The sequence below is a fragment of the Macaca thibetana genome, chromosome 11, assembly GCF_024542745.1.
Source record: "Macaca thibetana thibetana isolate TM-01 chromosome 11, ASM2454274v1, whole genome shotgun sequence".
Classification (NCBI taxonomy): domain Eukaryota; kingdom Metazoa; phylum Chordata; class Mammalia; order Primates; family Cercopithecidae; genus Macaca; species Macaca thibetana.
The window spans coordinates 27,032,520-27,058,177 of record NC_065588.1 but is presented as its reverse complement, the minus strand read 5'-3'; the positions used below and the strand labels follow the sequence as shown (position 1 = coordinate 27,058,177).

The following is a 25,658-nucleotide window of genomic DNA, read 5'->3' as shown; positions in this document are numbered from 1 at the left end:
TTCGAATGTGGATTGTCTATTCAGTATAAGATTTTGTTAGCGAAGCAGGGGAGTACCATATGCTCTGTTTTAATAAGTAAAAGTTTTAAAAGTTTTAAATTTCCTCTTCCACACCAGTGTGATGGTAACAACTAAGTTTTTCTGCTCTACCTTGTAAATTACTGTGATGTTTCAAAAGCTAAGGGGAGAGTGTGAAGTTGGGGTCCTCATCCTAAGGCGAAGACCTGATGTGCGGTTATCTTAGGAGATGTTTATCTTTGTTTTGGCCTTTTCTTTTGCTGTCACTCCACTTTCCTGTTAATTCCGCACCCCTACCCCCCAGTCCCCCTTTTCCAGAAATCTTCAAACGTTTTTCTAGGTGGGAAGTCCAAAAATACTGGCCTGGGGTTTATATGTGACGAACGTCAATTAGCAAGGACCATAAAGGTGTATTTCAAGAGTATTTGTCACTTACTATGTTTCGTATATGTAAGGGAATCAAATACAATTAAATGTCAAAATGTTTCCCTCTGACAATTTTAAGTTCATTTTAAAAGCAAAACCAAAAATGTATGCACTAGTAATTTTGTCTGTGCCTGGTAGAGTAACAGCCTCATATGGTGTATTGATACCGTTGCTTTCTGGTCATGACCTCATTAAACTGTCCTTTGTTGGACAGATTTCTTTGAACATATTACTCATGTTCCCTATCAAGTCTTCTTGAGGAAGAGAATCTTCTTGAGAAAATAAGAAAAAATTTAAGATACTAAATGTTATGTATAAATATTTGGCTAATATGTTTTTCCCTTTACAGGTCAAAACAAAATGAAGATTTTTTCTGAATCTCATAAAACAGTGTTTGTTGTGGATCACTGCCCTTATATGGCAGAATCATGCAGGCAGCATGTCGAGTTTGATATGCTGGTGAAGAATAGAACCCAAGGAATCATTCCTTTGGCCCCCATATCTAAATCATTGTGGACTTGCTCAGTAGAATCTTCCATGGAATATTGTAGAATAATGTATGATATATTTCCTTTCAAAAAGCTGGTGAGTGTGAAGTACAAACAAAATCATGATTTTGGGGATGTACTTAACTGCATAAATGAATTTTTTATATGAATTTGCTGTAGATTATGACTGTGTGTTTATTACTTAAAATGTGGTACATAACGCTGCCCTTTGGGATGAATATATAATGGATGTTTAATTGGGGCCAGTAATAATAACAGCTAACAATTATTGAGCACTTACATGTACCAGACATATTTCAAAGTGCTTCATGCTTATTAATTTCTTTAATTCTCATAACAGTCATCTTAGGTAGGAACTGTAGTTATTGAAGCAATGGTCAAAGTATGTAACAACCAGTATAGAACACAGACTGACCATTGAGAGCTGTTGTCAAACTGTGCTGGCATGTAGCAGCTGAGTGTCAGTCTTGTTTGTTGCTTCCCTGTTGTAGATCCAGAAACTGAGGTAAAGAGAAGAAACTTGTCCTGAGTCACATAGTTACTTAGAGGCAAAGCCAGAATTTGAACCTAAGCTGGCTGGCTGCTTGCAAGTTTAGCAAATATATACTAAACCGCTGTATTGTTTGGCCATATTAGAAAGAAATACTTTTTTAAGAACGCTGAGTGGAAATGGTTTATCAATAAGAAGAGAAATGGATGATTGATAGAAATTACAGGTATTAAAGTTTAGTCTTAGAATTCAGTATCTTAAATGTCTTATTTTGGGGAAGTCATTTGGTTAGCCACAAGTGGAAGACTTGCTTTCTGTCTTACTTGAAGCAGCCTAGACTGGGACCTAGCCAATTCTTAGACTGAGGAAGGTAGGGCAGTAGAGTAAAGGTGAACATAGTCTGATATTATACATTCAGATATATTCCAAATTAAAATATAAGCCCTTCTTAAAATTTGTGTGCATTCTGTGTACGATAAAAATATATAATGAGAGGGAATATAACTGATGTAGAGCACAGGCTTTGGTTCAGACCTTGGCATGGTTAGCTACCAGCCGTGTGACTTTGATCATATGTCTTAATCTCTCCAAGCCTCAGTTTCCTCCCATGTCAATATAACACTTCCTTGATGTAAGCTTTAAAAGAGATACATCTAAGTGAAGTGGCTTGTAAAATATGTCCCTGTCAGATAAGCCTTGGAAGAGAAGACCAATTATCAGACTTCTTGGGGGAGGAAGGAAAACTAGTATTTCATCGATATATAAGGAAAAAGATCATAGATTAGATCGTGTTGTCCAGAGTAAAGAGAGAACTCTAACCCTCTACCCAAAAAGGAACATGGGTCAGAATCATCATTTGATAAGTTTTCGAAAATATTCCTTGTCATTATCTTACCTGATAGCAGGTAATTTTAAATTTTCAAATTTGCATTTTACTTTAAAACTTAGCGTAAAGTCCATATACATTATTTTGGCTTTCAGTGCCCTATACGATACAGCTCCTGCCTATTTCTCTGAGTTTGTCTCCTCTCCCACTGCCTGCTCTGACTTTCGCCCTTTCCAGTGTATGTGCTCAGATGCCTTTGCATTTGTTGTTTGCTGTACCCAGATTATCCCTGATTTACAGTGGCTGGTTTTGGATTGCCTTCAGTTGCCACTGCTATGGAGAGTCCTTCTCTGATCACCCAATCTAAAGTAGCTAATTAACTTATTTTTCATAACGTTTATCACTCTCTGAAATTATCTTGTTCATTTATTTGTTTGTAATCTTCCTGCAATGCCCTTTGTCCTGGTAGACTCCCCTCCCCTGACTTTCCCCACATTGTAACAGAACGTTTTTATTCATCACTCTATTCCCATATACTCAGTGCCAGCAATAACACCTGGCATGTACTACACATTCTGTGACTATAAAATGAGTGAATGAATGAATCAGTGAAACAGCGTTAGAAATTGCATGTTACTTGAAAATATGTTGGTAATTGAATGAAATTGGAGTTGAATACTAATTGTTTCTTTGGAATCTATTAGGTGAATTTTATTGTGAGTGATTCTGGAGCACATGTTTTAAATTCTTGGACTCAAGAAGACCAAAATTTACAGGAGGTATGGTTAGATTTTGAGATGTGGCCATTTGTAAAAATTATCTAAATGTAGTAATACTTTTTTAAAAATGACCAATTTTTTAAATCACTCTAGGATTTGCATATAGTGTTAAAATGCCAAGTTATATGAAAAGAAAACAGCTATCTCCATTCTAGTCATTCCCTACCCCGAGCATCCCCAAGCAAACTTCCATGTTTTAGCGGTTGTCGTATTTACTTGCAGATTTCTAAATAACGTGTTTTTATTCCTGTTTATTGAGTTTTCTGTTTGTTCATCTACTTATTTATTTATTTATTTATTTTGAGACGGAGTCTTGCTCTCACCCAGACTGGGGTGCATCGCGCCATCTCAGCTCACTGCAACCTCTGTCTCACAGGTTCAATAGATTCTCCTACCTAAGCCTCCTGAGTAGCTGAGACTACAGGCACGTGCCACCACGCCCAGCTAATTTTTGTAGTTTTTAGTAGAAATAGGGTTTAGCCATGTTGGCCAGGCTGGTCTTGAACTCCTGACCTTCATGTGTCCAATGCCTGCGCCCTTCCCTTGTGTTCTCAATATTAATATGTCAGTTTTCAAAGTTTCATGTTTGCATTATAACATCTACGTAAAGTATTATTCACTGTTAAGCCAAGTAAAATATATGGTTAGTTCCTTATATAGCTTTTTGTTTATTCCTAGAATTATTTAGTATCTCCTTTTTGTCCCCTTCATGTGCTTTCTTTTCATAATATCCATTGCTGCTTTTCCTCATGCTTCTACAAAACCGCCCAATATTGTGATCATAAATGTGTTAGATAATTCAGCTGTTTGGTTTTGTCCCCTGAGGAATTTCTTGGAGCACAGTCTTCTGCTCCAGTTTGAACTGGCTGCTTTCTAGGCCCACTGCACTGCTATCATCCTTCTCTCCCTATTTTTCAGATCCCATTTTTTTCCTCTCATTTTCTTTTTTTTTTTTTTTTTTTTTTTGAGACGGAGTCTCGCTCTGCCGCCCAGGCTGGAGTGCAGTGGCCGGATCTCAGCTCACTGCAAGCTCCGCCTCCCGGGTTCACGCCATTCTCCTGCCTCAGCTTCCCGAGTAGCTGGGACTACAGGCGCCTGCCACCTCGCCCGGCTAGTTTTTTTTTGTATTTTTTAGTAGAGACGGGGTTTCACCGTGTTAGCCAGGATGGTCTCGATCTCCTGACCTCGTGATCCGCCCGTCTTGGCCTCCCAAAGTGCTGGGATTACAGGCTTGAGCCACCGCGCCCGGCCTCTCTCATTTTCTTTGTGTAATCTTTTGTTTTGGTAGAACGTAACCTCTGGGATGCCTGTAGTTTACCTTGCCCTTTGCTGATACTTTGGGTGTAGAAAATCCGTGTTGGAAATAACTTTTTCCTCAAAATTTTGAGGGCATTATATACTCCACAAAATTATATGTTTTATAGCCTCCAATGCTGAGAAACCTAACACCATTTTTCTTTATAATTTCCCTCTGAAAGCTGTTAGAATCTCAGTGATGTGCCTTGGTGTTGATCTGTTCTCATCCGTAGCGCTAGGCTTCGTATTTTCTAGTACAGGGAAATTTCCCTGCATTGTTCTTTGATAATGTTCTTGTCTCTGTGTTCTGTGTCTTTCTGGAATATCCATTCTTGGGATGTTAGACCTCCTGCATTAAATTCCTTACTCTTTTTCTCACTGATCATCTCATTGTCAGTCATTCTGCTTTTTTGAAGCTTTTAACCCTTGTATAGAACTCTTTATTTGGTTGTACTTTTAATTTCCAAGAACTTTGACTTACACTCTAATTATGTCTATTTTTGGCATATCCTTTTCTTGTTTTATGGGTGTAATTTTACCTGCAAGTATTAACATTAGTTTATTTGAGGTTTTCTTTTGTTCCTTCTGTGTTCTCAAGTTCTTTTCATGTTGAGGCTTTTCTTAAATGCCTGCTGATACTTAGGTAGGCAGTCTTATTTAAAAGCAAGGCACTAAATGGCAGATTAGAAAATCTACACGTTGTGGAGTAGGTATTGCTGACTATACTTCATTGTAGTTTAAGCCAATGGTTTGCACTAGGGAACCTCCAAACATTGGAGTTGACAGATGGTCTCTCTGGGACTGTTCTTCTACTCTTTTATCTGTATGACAACTTGGTTGTCAGCTCTCTGGGAGACAGGGGAGAGGGTAAGTTATACCATTTCCCCTGTAGCATTAGCCATATTCAGATGCACAGTAAGTCTCACATGGATAGCGGCTACTGTATTGGACAGCACAGATAGAGAACATTTCCATCATCACAGTAAGTTCTATTGTGCAGTAGTGATTTAGTATCTTACCTTTACTCTCTCATGTGCTTTTGGTATCCATGTTTGATACCTTTCAGTTTCAGTTTTTCCAAGGAGTGTGATTCTGTATCTTGTCGGGTAGGGGAGAGGTAGTCACTTACACAGGTAGGGTGTAAGTAAGATCTGGGAGTCAAGTTGTTCTTTAAACTGACTTCAAGCTATTGACATTTTTAGTATCTTGCCTTACCCCGCTGTGTTTGGTAATTGGTGCCTCCAGTTCTTGAACTTCTCCTGGATTCTGCAGGGTATATTATTTTGCCTTTTACCTTCCACGGGCACTTAGATTTCTGCATATTCAGTCCTATTAAGTTCATCACCGCTTCTTCATCCATTTTTATACATTCTTGTTGGTGTCTATCTTGTTTGTTCTTGTCTCTTCCACTCACTTCATGCTTGTGGGTTTATGCTTTCTTTTTTGGTTTCTGTGTTGTTTGTGTTTGTTTGTTTTGAGACTGAGTTTCGCTCTTGTTGCCCAGGCTGGAGTGCAGTGGCGCGATCTAGGCTCACTGCAACCTCTGCCTCCTGGGTTCGAACAATTCTCCTGCCTCAGCCTCCTGAGTAGCTGGAATTACAGGCACCTGCCACCACGCCTGGCTAATTTTTGTATTTTTAGTAGAGATGAGGTTTCATCATGTTGGCCAGGCTGGTCTTGAACTCCTGACCTCAGGTGATCCGCCCGCCTCGGCCTCCCAAAATGCTAGGATTATAGGTGTGAGCCACCACGACCAGCCCTGGTTTATGTTTTTTAAAAAGTAAAATCTTTTACTTCGATTTTAGTGGAGGAAGCAGAAACCAACTCATGCTCAACCAGTTAGGTTTATGTTTTAACGTTGTCTAAAGATATTGAGTTACTAGTAGCTTATGTTCTTTGCTGTTATTTAATTGGATAGAAGACTTCAGTCTATGAGGTCCTTCACAATGAATGTGAACAACATGAGAAACAAGGCTTTAGTGAAATAATTGAACACATTATTTGAATTATTTAATGTCAAACTTTTTTTGTGAATGGGTGCTATACAGTGGTAACAATCCCATCTGAGGTGTTTTTTTTTTTTATTACTATTTTTTGTTTTCCTTTTCTTTTCCTTTTTGTTTTTTTGAGACGGAGTCTCACTTGGTTGCCCAGGCTGGAGTGCAGTGGTGCAATCCCGGCTTACTGCAACATCCGCCTCCCTGGTTCAAGCGATTCTCCTGCCTCAGTCTCCCAAGTAGCTGGGACTACAGGTGTGTGCCACCACGCCTGGCTAATTTTTTATGTTTTTAGTAGAGATGGGGTTTCATCGTGTTAGCCAGGATGGTCTCGATCTCCTGACCTCAAGTGATCTGCCCGCCTCGGCCTCCCAAAGTGCTGGGATTACAGGTATGAGCCACCACGCCCGGCCTCTTTTTCTTTTTTTTAATTTAATGTAATTTTATTTTTCTCCGAGGTTAGTTTTAAATAGAACACTTTTAAAGAAAATGTGTTTTATCATACTGTTTGGTCTTAAAATGTGATTAGTATAATACATGTAAGCATAGCTAATTTTTCATTCTTTTGAGGAAATTCACTCAGTAGGCTTTGATTGACTTGGCTTTGCACTAATATCATTACAGAATGTTCTTAATATACTATTACCTGAAAAAACAATTTTAAGAATTCCATACATTTCCACTGTACTGTCTTTTTTAAATACTGTGAAAGAAATGTTTTACCTTTTTCAAGAGGTACTGTGAAAGAAGTGTGAAGGCTTTCTAGCAGTATATGAATAAAAATAAGTACAAATCTACGCAGATTTGTACCTACTGTACCTCTGCAGTTCAGTAAAAGTGTGCTTTTGATGGACAGGTATGCTGGTCATAAAGGAATTATTACTTTTTTCTGCTTTCCCAAGGTGAAGATACATGATATCCCATTCATTGCTTTTAAATTTTGAATGGAGGGGGAGACTCCACTTGTGAAAGCAACTGTATAGCAAATCACTGGTGTTCAAGAATATGTAAAAGAATTTACATTTTGTATAAATTATGTATCATCTTGTCTATATTTAATGTTTAGCTTTAGTTATCCATTTCACACCTTTTCCCTATGTTAACCTTTCTATGTCTCTGTATCTATCCTGTGCCAGTACCACACTATCTTGATTACCATTGTTTTGTAGTAAGTTTTAAAATAGGAAGTGTGACTCTTCTTACCTTGTTCTTTTTGAAGATTGTTTTGGCCAGTCTGGGTCCCTTGCAATTCCATATGAATTTTAGAATCACCTTATCAATTACTACAAAGAAGTTGGGGATTATGTTGACACTGTAGGTCAGTTTGGATAATATGGCCATCTTAACAATATTAACTCTTCCAATCCATGAGCTTGGTATGTTTTTTCATTTTTTAGATTTTTAATTTCTTTCAACAATGTTTTGTTGTTTTCAGAGTGTAAGTTTTATAGTTCTTGTTAAATTTATTTCTAAGTATTTTATTTTTGATGCTGTTTTAAGTGGGATTTAAAAGAAAATTAGTCTTCGGATTGTTTATTATAAGTATATAGAAATACAATTGATTTTTGTGTATTAATCTTGTATACTACAAGTTTGCCAAACTTGTATATTAGTTGTAATAGTTTTTTAGTGGATATCTTGGGATTTTGTAAATTCAGCATAATGTTCTCTGCAACATAGAAATAGGTTTACCTCTTTCTTTTCAATCTGGATTCTGTTCATCCTCTCTCTCTCTCTCTCCCCCTTCCTTCCTTCCTCTTCCCTCTCCTTCCTTCCCTTTTTCCTTCTTCCTTCCTTTCTCTCTCTCTTCCTTCCTTTCTTCCCTTTCTTTCTCTCTCTCCCCTTCCTTCCTTCCCTTCTTCCTTCCTTTCTGTCTTTCTGTCTTTCTCTCTCTCTTATCTCTCTTCATCAATTAGGCCAGAGTTCAGAGGCTGACCTCCCGGACTCAAGCAATCCTTCTGCCTCAGCTTTCTAAGTAGCTAGGACTATGGGTGTACACTACCACACCTAGCTGATTTTTTAGTTTTTTTTTCTTTCTTTTTGTAGAAACGGTGTCTTGCTTTGTTGCCTAGCCTGGTCTTGAACTCTTGGCCTCAAGCAATTGTCCTGCCTTGGCTTCTCAAAGTACTGGGATTACAGGCATGAGCCACTGAGCTTGGCATGGATTTCTTTTATTTCTTTTTCTTTCCTATCGCCCTGGCTAGAGCTTCCAGTACAGCGTTGAATAGAAGCGATGAGAATAAACTTCTTTGTTACTGATGTGTAGGGAGAATTCATCCAATCTTTCACCATTAAGTATGATGTTAGCAGTGGGATTTTCATAGGTGTCCTTTGTCTTCTTGAGGAAGTTCCCTTCTGTTCCTAATTTTTTTAATTATGAAAAGGTCTTGGATCTTGTCAAGTGCTGTTTCTGTGTTTATTGAGATGATCGTGTGAGTTTTATTTTATTGATGTATGATGTATTGTAATAATTGATATTTGTATATTAAATAAACTTTGCATTCCTAGAATAAATCCCACTTGTTCATAGTGTATAATTCTTCTTTGTGTGTTGCTGGATTTCGTACTGTTTTTTTAAGAATGATCGTGTCCATATATATAAGATACATTGGTGTGTAGTTTTCTTTCTTGTGGTATTTTTATCTGAATTGCACATACTCTTGTCAACATAATTGTTTTCCCTTTTACTTAGCTAATGGCGGCATTAGCTGCTGTTGGGCCTCCTAATCCTCGGGCAGATCCAGAGTGCTGCAGTATTCTGCATGGTCTTGTTGCAGCAGTGGAAACTCTCTGCAAAATTACCGAATACCAACATGAGGCTCGTACTCTACTCATGGAGAATGCAGAACGTGTTGGAAATAGAGGACGAATAATCTGCATTACTAATGCAAAAAGGTGAGGTGTTGATTATAGCAATTCTTTCACTGTGGGAATTTTTAAATCCTATTGTAGTTTTTCAAAAAACTAGAGACAGCATGTTCACATGTTTACGTTTAAGCATATTACAAGTGGCCTTTCTGATTTTTTTCCTTTTTTTTTTTTGTTTTGCCTTTTAATATTGAGGCTGTGTTCCATTCTAAAATAAAGATTTATCTCATTGAAAACTGTTTAGATTGCCATCGTGTAGATAAATTTAACATTTTTCCTCAATGGATTTTCAGCTAGTTGTTTAGTGGTATGACTGAGCACACTAAAGATAGTCCTTATTGAAGTAACTTTAATGTCTATAACATGGTAATAGAAGAATATAACACAGCAGAAGAGTGTTTTGAACTTTTACTGTTTATTCCTTTAAATTTGCTACATCTTTTTTATGCCATAGTGATAGTCATGTGCGAATGCTTGAAGATTGTGTCCAGGAAACGATTCATGAACATAACAAGCTTGCTGCAAATTCAGATCAGTAAGTATAATTCATAATTCATAAATGAAATAAATATATTCACATTGATAGATATATGTTATAATTATTTCCAATAACTTAAAAGTGACTGGTAGCATTTCCCTGAATTCTCTACTGACTCAACAAATTAGTCAAAAAACGTATGTTTGATCAGAAACTTTTTTTTTCATTTTCTCTTTCACTTTAATATTTTACTTTTCTCCCACAAGAAAGGTGATCAAAAGGATAAAATGATACATAAATTTATAATGTGTATTTGTTTTGATGGTTTAGTCTCATAGTTGTGTTTCAAATTTGTAAAATGTGCTGGGTGTAGTGGCTTATGCCTGTTGTTCCAGCTCTTTGGGGGGCTGAAGCAGGTAGATAACCTGAGCTCGGGAGTTGAAGACCAGCCTAGGCAACATGGCAAAATCCTGTCTCTACACTACGAAAAATACAAAAATTAGCCAGGCCTGGTGGCATGTGCCTGTAGTCCCAGCTACTCAGGCCCCTGAGGCAGGAGAATTGCTTGAGCCTTGGAGGCGGAGGTTGCATTGAACCGAGACTGTGCCACTACACTCCAGCCTGGGCAGCTACACTCCAGAGCAAGACCATGTCTCAAAAAAAAAAAAATAACATTTTCATTTTAATTTTTTAAAAATTGTAAAATATGCAAGTTGTTAGTGGCATTATTCACTATGTACCACATCTAAACGTAACAAGTAGTTCATTGTGTGATTTTTCAAAAAACTTTTTCTGTTTCTGAAAAGGAAAACAGTTTTTTTTTTCCTCTATACTCACTCTAGTACTTTTGATCAAATGTGTGGGTTTTTCTTCCACACCAATTAATTCTCCAACTCTGTGGATACCAACCGTGTGTCCTACAATTCAATTGTGACACTCCTTGGAGTTAATACAGACCCCACAGATTAGTTATTGCAGACTCAGTTCCACAAGACTGTACCCCACTTAGACACAAATCTCGACTAGTGGTTCCCCACACTTTCGTCTGACTTGGCTACAAATTAGGTGTTTCCACAATCCCCTCCTCACGTTCAATACTTTGTTCTGATGGGCTCATAGAACTCAGGGAAACATTTCAGTTTTCTGATTTATTATAAAGGAAACAGATGAACAGCCACATGAAGAGGGTGAAGTTGGAAGGATCCCAAGTGCATCAGGTTCTGTCCCTGTGGAGTTAGGGTGTACCACCCTCCCAGCACATGGATGTGTTTACTAACCTAGAAGCTCTCTGAGCCCCATACGTAGATATTTTTATAGAGGCTTCGTTTGGGTGTGATTGATTATTAACTCACTATCTAGCTTCTCTGCCCTCTCTGGAGGATAGCAGAGCGGGGCTGAATGCTGCTGAGCTTCTAATCATTGCTTGTTCTTTCTGGTGTCCAGACCCCATTGGGGAGCTGTCCAGGATCCCACTAAAGTTGCTTCAGTAGAAGAAAAGATGTTCCTGTCACCCAGGAAATTCCAAGGAACTTAAGAGCTATGTGTCAAGAACTGGGGTCAGAAACCAAATGCTAGAGCAAAAGATGCTCCTAGCGCCCCTGTCATTTAGGAAGTTACAAGGATTTCAGGCGCTCTGTGCTAGGAAGCATGAGCAGAGACCAATATGTATATTTGTGATTGTGTCACAGCTAGTAAAGACATGTTTGGATATTGCAATGTGGACTTTTTTAGAGTGATTATTAATTTTCTTAGGTGCAGTCATAGTATTGTTATGAGTAGGATTGTTCTCACTAGGAGAAGCATGCTGAAGTGTTTAGGACTGCACGTCAAGCCCTCTGCAACTTACTCTCAAATAGTTTAATTAAAAAGTGTGTATCTACTTAGTTATAGTATATAGAGAAAGCAAATATAGCTAACAGTGACTCTAGGTGAAGGACATATGGTTGTTCATTTAATAGTACTTTTCTTTCAACTTTCCTGTAGGTCTGGAAATTTCAAAATAAAAAGTTGGGGGAAATTTTTAGCATTACCAATCCTATATTCTTGGAAATAACTAATTATAGCTAATGGTTAGTATTGCCTGATTTTATCCTTAAGAAACATTAGTATAAGGGAAATTAATACAATATTTATTCATTTTTACTGTTGCAGTTGTCTATTGAAAATTATACTTAATTATAAGAGTTTTATCTTTATTTTATCCTTCAAACACAGCAAATTATTATTTTTTGCATTTAAATTAAATTTGTATACTCATTAAGTGTTCATACTGGTATAGCAATTGCATATACTGCCTATCTAATATTTAGCTTTTGGGTTAAGTAATATCTGATTGTAGCAATATGCTGTTTTAATACGTTAAGGTTTTAATAGTTCACCTGCCTGAATTCATTACATACTATGTATTCTTATATTTTAAGTCAAAAATTTCTCTTTAAGTCTCATGCAGATTCAAAAATGTGAGTTGGTCTTGATCCATACCTACCCAGTTGGTGAAGACAGCCTTGTATCTGATCGTTCTAAAAAAGAGGTGAGTGTTGAAATAATGAAAGAAAAGACCATTGTGGTTAATAATAATAAATACTGAGAAGGGTTATTATTAAAATGATCCATTACCAATATTTTCTGCCAAGAAAATATTTTGAGTTTTCAAAGTAAACCTCTATGGCAAGACATCTAGGGTGGTTCTTTATGGTCTAATTGTAGATTTTAAAGTGTTTTCTATTCTGCCTGCCTCTTGATGTTTATCAAAAAGTATTACAAACCATACATAGTTTGTATTGCTCCTAAAATTTTAATTACTTTAGTGATTATTTTTATTCTATAAAAATATTTTTCCTTATTAGAGAAGCAATACACTCTTTAACAAAAATATATTCCAATAAAAAATTAATTTTACACATTCAGAGGGAAAAATCTTATTTTCCAACGTTAGTTTTACCTTTTAAATAAGTTTGAACAATTTTAAAGGAAAAGATGATCCTGTTGATTGTTAAATGGATCCACATCATAATATTCTCTATCAGTAATTTATGTTTAGAAATGTAGATATATTCTATATATCTGATTTTTCATTTTGCATTATTTAATATAAACATCGCGAGTATTACCTTAGTCCATGAATTTTTGTAGTTAAGTGGTATTTTTAGTCATTATTGCTATCATTGTGTTTTTAAGTGGTTTCCAGTTAAAAACTGGAAACTGTTTTTAAGTGGTTTCCAGTGTAAGCCTCTTTTTTATTAACTTTTTTCTGCCTCTTTTGATAATGTGGCAATGTTAGTTTTATTTTATGATAATGAAAATTTATTTGTAATTAATATTATTGCCCTGGAATGAGTAAGATTTTGTGTTATCTTGTTGTACACTACTTCTAGCTGCCTTATTTATTGATGACAGAAAGAAATTTTTGTAGTGATTTCTACATTCTTTCTTTTAGTTTTATCTGCAGGGTTTTGTCCTCTCAACAAAATAAATTATTTTTTCTACAGTATCCTTCAAATCCATTTTGCATATAGATAGAAAGTAATAATTATAAAGAAATCTATTTAAATATTTCACTGTAAATTTCAGGAGGACAGGGATCATGTCTATTCACTGCTGTGTTCAATATACTCAGTTTCTGGTATCTAGCAAACTGATTAATACATATGTGGTGAGTGAATGAGTGCATGAAAATATATCGCTAAAATAGTTGTCATGGTTAATTTATGGACCTTTTTTTTCCAACTTCTAAAAAGTTAAAAATACTTAATTTTAATGGATTTATAGTAAAATAGCAGTAGGTTACAATGAATTAATATTTTGTGGATAATTTTTCTTGCATATTTTTCTGTAGTTGTCCCCAGTTTTAACCAGTGAAGTTCATAGTGTTCGTGCAGGACGGCATCTTGCTACCAAACTGAATATTTTAGTACAGCAACATTTTGACTTGGCTTCAACTACTATTACAAATATTCCAATGAAGGTAGGCAGTTTTTTTTCCTGCTGTTTTGAAAGCACTGCTTTGCTTTTTAAGTATTTGTTTGAGGCCAGGAGCGGTAGCTCATGCCTGTAATTCCAGCACTTTGGGAAGCTGAGATGGGAGGATTACTTGAGGCCAGGAGTTTGAGACTAGTCTAGTCGACATAGTAAGATCCCATCTCAATATAAAAAAATAAAAATAAAAAATTGTTGGACATGTATTATTTATTTTAATTGAACCTTTACCTTTTCTCCCCATATCGTATTTTCTGTTTTGCTAGCCCACATTCAATGTCTTTGACCAGGTCAGTAAATACTGAAAAGCAACCGGAAAGGATCACAGAATAAAATGCTATATTTTTGTTTTCTAAAAGAACATGTTATGTGAGCTCTCTTAAAAAAAAAAACAAAAAAAACAAAAACAAAACGCTCTCATTGTTTTCATCAAAATACAATTTCTATTTTAAATTATTATTCTGTGATTCTTTCCCTGACAGCTGTGTTATTAGATTTTGCTTACTTTGTGTATTCTAGTGGATCTTTTATTCTCTATATTTTTGATGTTGCCCACTCGGTATAAAGGTGTCTATAGCTAATAGGTCTAACTAGGGGAAAATAGCTCATAGTTTTAAATTAGTTTATTACTCTCTAACTGAAAGACCGTAGATGTGAGCCCTGTGATTTTACTGGTGGATTTTTTAAGGAACGTATTGCTACCTGTTGCTTTTCGTCATATTAACGCTATCATTAAGTTGTTCTAGGGCTCGCACAGTGGCTGGCCTGTAGTAAGCTTCAAATGAGTTTTTACTGAGTGAAATTGAATTTAATTGTATTGATTATGTTTACAAATATAAAGTAGCCACTATATCTGAAAATTCAAATTTTTCTTACATTCCAGTTTCTATTTTCTGCCACTATATTATGAATAATAAATAGCATGAGAAATATAATCTTTTCATTATTTCTTAATGCCATTGGCTGGTTTTTCACTACAAATTTTAGGCTTACCCTGTAGAACCTTTTGGATGCAGAAGTAAATAACATAATAGGTACACTTTAATATATATAATGTCACGTTATAAGAAAAATACTCTGATAGCTTGCCTGTTAATTTTGATCATATTTGTGTGCTACTGGTGTGACTCTTCAATCTTTGTGTTTTTTGGTAAATAGATAATGTTGAAATTCCTATTTCCTATTACTGAAAACAAGTTACTAAACTTGTTTGTTAGTTTGTATTTTATATAATTGATATTTGCTAATTCACTGTAGGTATTTAAAGATGCTATTTCCTCTTTTTAACAATGATTTCACTTTAAATGTATGTAAATTATTTCAATTACATTATTTTTGCATATTAAAAATATTGGCAAGACAATGCATTTGGAGTAAAAAAAATTCAAAATTTCTGAATTAGTCATCTTTGTTAATTCTGACATAATGTAAAAAAATCATTAAATACTGTATTACCTGTATATGGCCAGTTGTTTTTTAATGGAGTTTATGTTGCATGGAAAACTTGCATCTTTAAATAGATTATCCCATTGTTTTAGCTAATTATTATTGAATGTATTTGACCTCATTTTAAACAAAAAGCAAAATGAATAATTAATGATTTTATTATTTTGAAAGCAAAACCATGTTTTTTTAAATGTTTGAAATTTTGCTTCAAGGAAGAACAGCATGCTAACACATCTGCCAATTATGATGTGGAGCTACTTCATCACAAAGATGCACATGTAGATTTCCTGAAAAGTGGTAAGAGACATTTGAAAGTATTATTTTGTATGATCTAACATATGAAAGCATATTACAGTAGCCCCCATATCCTCAGGGAAGACATTCCAAGAACCCCCGTGGATGCCTGGAACCTCAGATGGTCTCGAACCCTATACTGTATATACTGTTTTCTCCTATACATACATACCTATGATAAAGTGTAATTTATAAATTAGGCAAAGCAGGAGGAGATCAAGAACAATAAGAATAAAATAGGACAATTTTAGCAATATATTATAATAAAAGTTATATGAATGTAGTCTCTTGGTCTCTCTCCCTCTTTCTCAAAATATCTTATTGTACTGTACTCATCCTTCTTGGGATGATGTGAGATGATAAAATACCTACATGATGAGATAAACTGAGATGAATGATATAGGTACTGTGACATAGCGTTAGGCTACTATGGACCTTGAACACAAGCACCATGATACCTCGACCATGGATCTGATAACCAAGAAGGCTACTAATGGGCTCGCAGCGTTTATAGCATGGATATGCTGGAAAAGGAATGATTCACGTTCCAGGCAGGACAGAGTGGCCTAGTGTGAGACGTCATCATGCTACTCAGAATAGCATGCAGTGTAAAACTTATGAATTGTTTATTTCTGGACTTTTGTATTTAATATTTTTGGGCTGCAGGCTGGGCGTGGTGGCTCACACCTGTAATCCTACCACTTTGGGAGGCCAAGGTGGGCAGATCACTTGAGGTCAGGAGTTCGAGACCAGCTTGGCCAACATGGCAAAGGCCCATGTCTACTAAAACTTAAAAAATGAGCTGGGTGTGGTGGCGCATACCTGTAGTCCCAGTTACTTGTGAGGCTGAGGCAGGAGACTCTCTTGAACCCGGGAGGTGGAGGTTGCAGTGAGCCGAGATCATGCCACTGCACCCCAGCCTAGGCAACAGGGTGAGACTCCATCTCAAAAAATACATGTATATCTTGGGACTGCAGTTGACCACAGGTAATGAAACCATGGAAAGCGACACAGCAAAGTTGGGGGACTACTGTAACAGCTTTGAGAAGTTCTTCAGTACAAGCCAGACTGACTATAGTTCATCCCTGTGCAAACTTATCTGTCAATATCACCTATTAATGGCCATGGAACTAGTGTCCTGTGGAATTTACTTCAGAAAAGACTGGGCTAATACAACAAATACTGAGAAAGATAGCCATGGCTTTCTCAAACTCATTACAGTTTCATTTGCAGGCAGACAACCTTGAGGAAGGGAAAAGAATAGGAGCAAACTCGAAAGAGTGATAGACTTTCAACTTGGCCTAGAAATTAAATTTGGAAATTTAAATTAGTTTTTTTTCCTCTAAAAATTATTTCAGTCCATAGATCTCATCTCCCAAACTGATTTCTGCAACTGTATTGGCTTGGTTTAGGGGAGAAGACTCTGGAGTTAGGAAATAAGTTTTAGCTAAAGCTTTGCCACCAACTGGCAAGTCCCATATGTTTCTAGATGTATGTTTGCATGCTTATGAATTAAAGATGCTGGATTAGATGAGCTGTAGTATTCCATTCAATTCTAAAATACAATGAAAATTTTAAGACTTTGAAGGTCATTTTAAAAGCTTTTAAGCTTTGACATTTGGTTAAATTCTTTAGAATGTTTTCTAGTAAATTGATGCTGCCAGAGAAACGGTTGACTTTGATTATGTTGTATGCATCTTCTGAAGCATAATCATGAGCCAGTCCTGACATTTGTTACATATCTGAGGAATCTTAGAATAAACCTAATGAGTTGCTAACATGAAAGAAACTATTATGATACAGAAATATATGAACATTTAACAAAGGAATATAGAGAACTTGTTTTTGAAAATATATTACATGGAAATTGCTATGAACCTGTGATGTTATATCAATTTTTAAAATGTTATTTTAAAAACTTACAAAAGTGAGCCAGGCATGGTGGCTCACGCCTGTAATCCCAGCACTTTGGGAGGCTGAGGCAGGAGGATCATGAGGTCAAGAGATCATCCTGGTCAACATGGTGAAACCCTGTCTCTACTAGAAAATACAAAAAATTAGCTGGGCATGGTGGCACGCACCTATAGTACCTGCTGCTCGGGAGGCTGAGGCAGGGGAATCGCTTGAACCCGGGAGGCAGAGGTTGCAGTGAGCTGAGATTGCACCACTGCACTCCAGCCTGGCAACAGAGTGAGACTCTGTCTCCAAAAAAAAAAAAAAACTTACAAAAATGACAAAAATATCCTTTGTAACACAAAATAGTTCTTTAAAATAGTTAGTTGTTGACTTGGCCTGTAGTTATATGCATTACTTGTGGACACTATGTGTCAAATTTATTTTAACAATGGGAACAGAGCACTGTGGGAGCACACAGGAGACTGCCTGTGGTGCCAGTAAGAGTTAGGCAAGTTTTACTGAGGTGGTAACAGGGTAGCTGGGTCTTGGTGAGTAGGCTTATACTTTAGCCCAGATACCTTCTTTTTTTTTTTTTTTTTTTTTTTTTTTTTTGAGACAGTCTCACTCTGTCTTCCAGGCTGGAGTGCAGTGGCACGATCTTGGCTCACTGCAAGCAAGCTCTGCCTCCCAGGTTCACGCCATTTTCCTACCTCAGCCGCCCGAGTAGTTGGGACTACAGGCGTCCGGCACCACGCCTGGCTAATATTTTGTATTTTTAGTAGAGACAGGATTTCACTGTGTTAACCAGGATGGTCTCGATCTCCTGACCTCGTGATCCGCCCGCCTTGGCCTCCCAAAGTGCTGGGATTACAGGCGTGAGTCACGGCACCCGGCCCCTAAATTCCAGATCTTTATATTCTGCTGCCTAATTGTATCTCTTAGATGTCTCTCAGGCACCTACATCTCAACATGCCCAAAACAACTTAGGAGCTTTGCCACCTGAACTAGTCTCCCTTTTCAGTGAATGGCCCTGTTGTCTATTCATTTATATAAGGCGGAAACCTCAGAATCACTTCTGAGGCATCTAATCCATCATCACATTTTCTTGATTTCATCTACTAATATTTCTCACGTACATCAAAATCTCCATCTCAGCTACCAATAACATTTCCCTAATCCAGCCTTTCATTTTCTTACCTGTTATCTCACAGTAGCCTCCTAAATGGCCTGTCCCTATCTACTCTTTATCCTCCAGCTACAGTAACTTTCAGAATGCTAATCCTGACCATGTTCTCATGACCTTAAACCTGCCCCCTGCCCATGCTTTTCTGTTGCCCTTAGGAAAAGACAGAGCTGTTTAATGTCTTACAAGGCCCTTCATTGTCTGCTCCCCTCCCCATTTTTATTCTCATCTCAGAACATACTAATCTTCTCTGTTTCAGCCACACAGATCTAATATTTTTCATGCTTCCTCCTGCCACAGTATCTTGGTATCTACTGTTCTTTTGCCTGAGTAGTCTTTCCTCTATTTCTTTTTTTTTTTTTTTTTTTTTTTTTTTGAGACGGAGTCTCACTTTGTTGCTCAGACTGGAGTACAATAGTGTGATCATAGCTTACTGCAGCATCAACCTCTTGGGCTACCAGCAGTCCTTCCACCTCAGCCTCCAGAGTAGCTGGGACTGCAGGTGCAAACCACGAAGCCTGGCTAATTTTTGTATTTTTTCCATAGAGACAGGGTCTCACTATGTTGCCCAGGCTGGTTTCCTGACCCCCTAGCAATCCTCCCACTTAGGACTCATAAAGTGCTGAGATTTTAGATGTGAGGCACTGCATCGGGTCCGTTTCTTTAGTTAATTTCTACTCATCCCCTTGTAACTCAGACCAGTCTTCACTTCGCAAGGAAACTTCCCCTGGTGTCTTGGAATAGGACAAATCTCCCTCTTTAGGCACTCATAGCACTAGATATTTCCTTCAAAGCCTTCCCAGCTTTATGGTTGCACATTTGTTTATTATTATTAGATTAATATCTCCTTATGTATTTACTTTCCAGATCCCTTGGTTTGTGTTTCTTCTAACTAAACTTACTAGAATTCAGTATAGGTGTGCATTTTAGATTCCTTAATCTTTTTCTGAGTACTTAACCATGTCATTTTATCATTTAATAGTGTGGGCAGGGAAGAGCAGTTGTAGATGCTTGAAATTTTTTAAATTTTCGCTATTGACTTTCAGTGCAGTGACCTAAATGATTGGTTTAATAATGAATGTGGAGGAAAATTACTATTTATTTTAATTATAGATAATATCTATACTTTATTTGGTATTTGTCCAGGGGACCTGATAAAAAGATGTTGTCTCAGAGATATTTTCTCTTACAGAGTTTAACCTCATTTGGAAATCTTGGTAAACAATTTGAAGCTTGTGATCTACTTGATAATGTTAGTGTTTCTCTGACATTTCTTTCATTGTTGTTTTTAAATGAACTTTTAATTTTAGAGTAGTTTCAGATTTACAAAATAATTGTGAAAACAGTACAGAGTTCCAGTTACTCCATACCCAGTTTGCTCTATTACTTTTTTTGCTTTTATTATTACTATTTTTTTTATTATTTTTTTGAGGCGGAGTCTCACTCTGTTGCCCAGGCTGGAGTACTGTGTCGCGATCTCAGCTCACTGCAACCTCTGCTGCCCAGGTTCAAGTGATTCTTCTGCCTCAGCCTCCCGAATAGCTGGGATTACAGGCACCTGCTGCTGCGCCTGGCACATTTTTGTAGTTTTAGTAGGGACAGGGTTTCATCATCTTGACCAGGCTGGTCTTGAACTCCTGACCTCGTGATCCACCCATCTCAGCCTCCCAAAGTGCTGGGATTACAGGCGTGAGCCACCATGCCCAGCCGCTTTTATTATTTTTTAAATTAACACATAATTGTACATATTTATGGGATATCGTGTGATGTTTTGATACATGTATACAATGTGTAATGTCTCTGACATATTTTTAAAGGTGATTCACACCTAGGTGGTGGCAGTCGAGAAGGCCCGTTTAAAGAAACGATAACATTAAAGTGGTGTACACCAAGGACAAATAACATTGGTAGGTATTTAAGAATAACTGAAAAAGACTAAATCAAAAGATTCTTCAGGTATTATGTGGGGGTCAATTAATTGATTCTGTTTTGCATTTTCGTTTTTCATTGTTTCAGGACTGAATGAACTCAGTGAACAAGTTTTTTTTTTCTTTTAATTGTGGGAATATTTCTTTATATTCTTTCAAATCAGTGTTTTCTTCTATTTCAGAATTACACTATTGTACTGGAGCTTATCGGATTTCACCTGTAGACGTAAATAGTAGACCTTCCTCCTGCCTTACTAATTTTCTTCTAAATGGTAACTTTCATCATTTAATGGTTTTGCCTGAAATTATTTATATTATTTGAATTATTTATATTATTATTAAATTATTATTTGAGTGAAATTATTAAGAGTATGAACTCTGGAAAGCTATTTTCATCACTATAGCTTTGCCATTTATTTGTGAAAGCTGTTTTAAACTTATGTAATTTGAAATACCCTTTAACAGCTTTTACTAACATTTAAAAGATGACTGTAGGTTTGGCTTTCAGGCTATTATATCTAAGCAAGTTTTATTTAATAAAATTGTGAGTATTTCTATTTTAAAAATTTGACCTTTAGAGTCTAAATTGATTTGTTTTAGAAGCTATAATTAGAAAATAGATTAAAAAAATAAAATAGAAGCTGGAATAATGTAGACTATTTATCTTGGCCCACTGAATTTTAAATCAAAGCAAAGATGGACTTAACTTGAACACGATACCTTTGTCATAAATAAATATTATGTTTTTAATATTATACCATATGATTCTTACCTATGACCTTAAATCTGTGGTTTCATTGTGTGAAATTTTTTTTACAAGTCTAAATTATTGGATTCCAAATTAAAAGCTTCTCTGGTAATTCTCAGGTTTTGGAACTAGTGATCTAAAGAGTCAGTCTGTCTTTATCATAAGGTTATGTCATTGTTAATTAAGCATAATTTGATTATCAGACTAGGTGCAATTCAGATTAACATTTGGACATGTAGAATAGAAAGTAGTTATGATTACAGTGTGGATGAGGAACTGTTATGTAAGTGAACTGGGACTGTGCCTTCTCCCTAAATGTTCTGTAGCATTAATAACCTGAGGATTATGGAGCAGTTGTCTCACTTTTCTTCTTGAGGTCCAGGAGGAAAATTCAATATGTACATGTAAATTGGATGAACCATATAGCCAAATGTATTATTTCAGAGACCACTATAGTTGTTGTGGGAAACTGTATAACTATGTAACCTTGGAGTAACTAAGATATAGTTAAGGCTAGAATTCAGATTTTTAGGCATGGAAGAGTAGATACACTAAATTAGCAATGCAGGTTAAAATACGGGGATCAATAAATAAAATGAAAAAATCTAGATGTAAATCTCAAGGAAATAAATGAGAGCCCGTTTGAGTTTCATTACTGATAGTGTAATCTTATTTTTGACAGGTCGTTCTGTTTTACTGGAACAACCACGAAAATCAGGTTCTAAAGTCATTAGTCATATGCTTAGTAGCCATGGAGGAGAGATTTTTTTGCACGTCCTTAGCAGTTCTCGATCCATTCTAGAAGATCCGCCTTCAATTAGTGAAGGATGTGGAGGAAGAGTTACAGACTACCGGATTACAGTAAGACTCTAATATCTATAAATTTTAAGTTTTGAATGTGTCATCATTCAGCAAGTAGTTATCAAGTGCTCGTTAAATGCTAAGATCTGTGGAAAAAAAGAGATTTGGAAGAAGTTGATTATTATTTTAATTAGGTGAATTTCCTGCAATATTTGCTCAAAAGTTCTATTTATCATTGTTTAATCTTATTTTATATTCAGTGTATAGTGAGATGTATCTGAATTGCAATGACACGCTGGAATTGTAGGAAATAATAAATTTATTTGAACTAATATTTTAGGTGAAACTTAATTTCTAGTAATTTAAATGGCAAACAGAAACCTGGAATATTTGGATTGCTGCTACTTTGAAATAACATAAACTTTTGTATTATTGGGAAGAACATAAAAGGAAATATATGTCCTTTTTTGGTAGAAATTCTGTTCTAATTTTGATTTTTTATTCTCCCTCCTCTCTTTCCTATTTGGTATTTCATAGCTGTTTACTTCTTGAGGTGGTTGTAAAAACTAAGTGTGATATATGTATATGAATATACTTTGTAAACCACAAAGTGTTATATACTGTAAGTAACTTTTTAATTAGGATTTTTTAAAAAACATAATATTTAAATAAGGAGAAGCCTAATCAATATTTATTGTAGAAAATTTAGAGAATATAGATGTCTTAAAAAAACACCCCACCTGTAAATTACCTATAATTTCATCATTCACAGATAACTCTTGTTAACATGTTTATGTTATATGAAGGTAGTTTATTTGTTTGTTTTGAGACAGAGTTTCACTCTTGTTGCCCAGGTTAGAGTGCAGTGGTGCAATCTTGGCTCACTGCAACCTCCGCCTCCTGGGTTCAAGTGATTCTCTTGCCTCAGCTTCCCGAGTAGATAAGATTATAGGTGCCTGCCACCATGCCCAGCTAATTTTTGTATTTTTAGTAAAGACGGGGTTTCACCATGTTGGCCAGGCTAGTCTCAAACTCCTGACCTTAGGTGATCCACCTGTCTCGGCCTCCCAAAGTGTTGGGATTACAGGTGTGAGCCACTGTCCCCAGGCTCAAGGTAGTTTTAAATAAGCAAATTGAGTCTTCTAATATGATTAACTGACTCTTTTATCTTTATGTGATAGAAAAGTTAAATTATAGAAGGGGGAAAAAAGTGTTTCTTGGTTTTTACAAAAGGTGGGGAAAACATACCATGAATGCATTTATGTTTGAGGCTTTCTTCATTTTCATCGTATAAAGGCTGATAGGTTTCAAGTTCAGAAAGGATAAAAAAGTAGTGGAATTGAGGGATACTGTTAGAAAAAATGTTTTGTTGCACATCACAGGACAGAAGACATCAGGGAAACAGACTAGTACATGTAATCCATACTGAAACATTAGATATAGTTTCTAATTTTATCTTATTTGGTTATCATTAGGATTTTGGTGAATTTATGAGGGAAAACAGATTAACTCCTTTTCTAGACCCCAGATATAAAATCGATGGAAGTCTTGAGGTCCCTTTGGAACGAGCAAAAGATCAGTTAGAAAAACACACCCGTTACTGGCCTATGATCATTTCACAAACCACCATTTTTAACATGCAAGCGGTAAGTGTTAAGTATCTTCAACTTTTCTTATAGATTAGTTATATATTCTTTATAGAAACAAATTAGAAAATTTGTAATTTATACCATTTCTTAAGCAAAGAGTGAAATATATGAGCTTGCTAAAGTTAAAGAATTAATAATTAAAAATTGAAGTGATAGTTACAGATTCCTTCACCATGATAGTCTTTAAAATCCTTTCAAAAATCAAGTTCTGCCTAGATGTTTTGATATTTATTTTTCAAGACAGATTTTCTTTTTTCTTTAAAAAAATATCTAACAGGTAGTTCCATTAGCCAGTGTTATTGTGAAAGAATCTCTGACAGAAGAAGATGTGTTAAACTGTCAAAAAACAATATACAACTTAGTTGATATGGAAAGAAAAAATGATCCTCTACCTATTTCCACAGTTGGTACAAGAGGAAAGGGCCCTAAAAGGTAGATTTTTTTTCTTATTTTCTTTATAGATCACATTTACTTGATACATACTGTTTTTCAAGATAACTTACTCTGTATGTAAATTTTATTTGAGGACTTGTGTGTGTGTGTGTGTATATATATATATGTTTGAGATGAAATAATATAAAATCATAGAAAATGATATATTATAGCTTAGAATTTCACTATTAACTACCAAGTAAGAGGAAGGAAGTCCACATTTCATTATTTCTTTTTACTTTACCAGTAGAAAGTGACACTTCAATATTATTTAAAGAGTATTTCCAAATCTCTACTGCAGAGATGAACAATACCGTATCATGTGGAATGAATTAGAAACCCTTGTCAGAGCCCATATCAACAACTCAGAGAAACATCAGAGGGTCTTGGAATGTCTGATGGCATGCAGGAGCAAACCCCCGGAAGAAGAAGAACGAAAGAAACGAGGAAGAAAGAGGGAAGACAAAGAGGACAAGTCAGAGAAAGCAGTGAAAGATTATGAACAGGAAAAGTCTTGGCAAGACTCAGAGAGGTGACTTCTTGGCACTGATATAGCACCACGGTGCCTTTTGTTATATCACATTCTGCATAGAGCATTTTCATACATTCTAACCTGATTTAATAGTAGTTCATTTAATACATGTTTATTCATTTTCATTACTGTAATTTTATCATTCTTAAAATCTAAAGGATCTTTCTTAGATGTAAAAAAGTGTGAATTTTTACTGTTGGGGCAAAGTTAGTGTTAGTTTTTCCTAATTAACTTCTGAAAATCATAATGCATGATGTTTGGTATCAGTATGTGCTTTATGTTTTGTGAACTTCACAGATGTAATTTTATTCCTCTGTTCACTAAATATTTATTGAATGCTTAGGATGTGCCAGGCATTTGGCACAAGATCCCTACCCTTGAAGAACATACAGTGTGATGATAGAGACAGACAATTAAATTAGTGATTGCAGGCTGGGCGCGGTGGCTCACACCTGTAATCCCAGGACTTTGGGAGACCGAGGCGGGTGGATCAGTTGAGGCCAGGAGTTTGAGACCAACCTGGCCAACACGGCAAAATCCAGTCTCTACTTAAAAAAAATACAAAAATTAGCTGGGTTTGGGAGCACATGCCTGTAATCTCAGCTACTCAGGTGGCTGAGGCATGAGAATCGCTTGAACCTGGGAGGCAGAGGTTGCTGTGAGCCGAGATCACTCCGCTGCACTCCAGCCTGGGCAGTAGAGTAAGACTGTGTCTCAAAACAAACAAACAAACAAACAAACAAAAATAGTGATTGCAGCAAAGTGTGGAAGGTGCTATTTTAAAAATAGGCATAGGATGGCCTTGGAAGCACAGAAGAGCATACAGTCTATTCTGAAAATGTTCCTTAATAGTATACTCTTTTCCTTTAGTTTGTGATTTATATTATGATGTCAAAGTTAAATCTGAAAAAAAATAAAAATAATAAAGGCTTATAAATAGAAATAGCGTATCAGCTGGCTATATCTTCTGTCCCCTTGCCAGAAATCAGACCAACACCAGGTAACTTTTTTTTAATTAATTAATTTTTATTTATTTTTTTGAGACAGAATCTCACTCTATCACCCCGGCTGGAATGCAGTGGCATGA

At 36.1% G+C, this 25,658-nt stretch overlaps 2 protein-coding genes across 26 annotated transcripts in view; one reads left to right on the top strand and one right to left on the bottom strand.

Moving 5' to 3' along the window:
- MED21 (mediator complex subunit 21) overlaps positions 1-25,658 on the bottom strand; it is a 1,150,573-nt gene that overhangs the window by 103,362 nt on the left and 1,021,553 nt on the right. The window lies entirely within an intron of this gene.
- INTS13 (integrator complex subunit 13) overlaps positions 1-25,658 on the top strand; it is a 33,558-nt gene that overhangs the window by 778 nt on the left and 7,122 nt on the right. For 2 of the 3 annotated variants that reach the window (XM_050746706.1, XM_050746705.1), the window contains exons 2-14: positions 794-1,029; positions 2,974-3,048; positions 9,034-9,236; positions 9,664-9,744; positions 12,127-12,217; positions 13,523-13,651; positions 15,321-15,405; positions 20,299-20,388; positions 20,592-20,681; positions 21,840-22,018; positions 23,434-23,604; positions 23,885-24,039; positions 24,341-24,571. In XM_050746706.1, the coding sequence (XP_050602663.1) occupies positions 805-1,029; positions 2,974-3,048; positions 9,034-9,236; positions 9,664-9,744; positions 12,127-12,217; positions 13,523-13,651; positions 15,321-15,405; positions 20,299-20,388; positions 20,592-20,681; positions 21,840-22,018; positions 23,434-23,604; positions 23,885-24,039; positions 24,341-24,571 (1,805 nt within the window). In that variant the 5' untranslated portion in view covers positions 794-804. The remainder of the gene's footprint in view (positions 1-793; positions 1,030-2,973; positions 3,049-9,033; positions 9,237-9,663; positions 9,745-12,126; positions 12,218-13,522; positions 13,652-15,320; positions 15,406-20,298; positions 20,389-20,591; positions 20,682-21,839; positions 22,019-23,433; positions 23,605-23,884; positions 24,040-24,340; positions 24,572-25,658) is intronic. The other variant, XM_050746707.1, reaches the window with a different exon arrangement.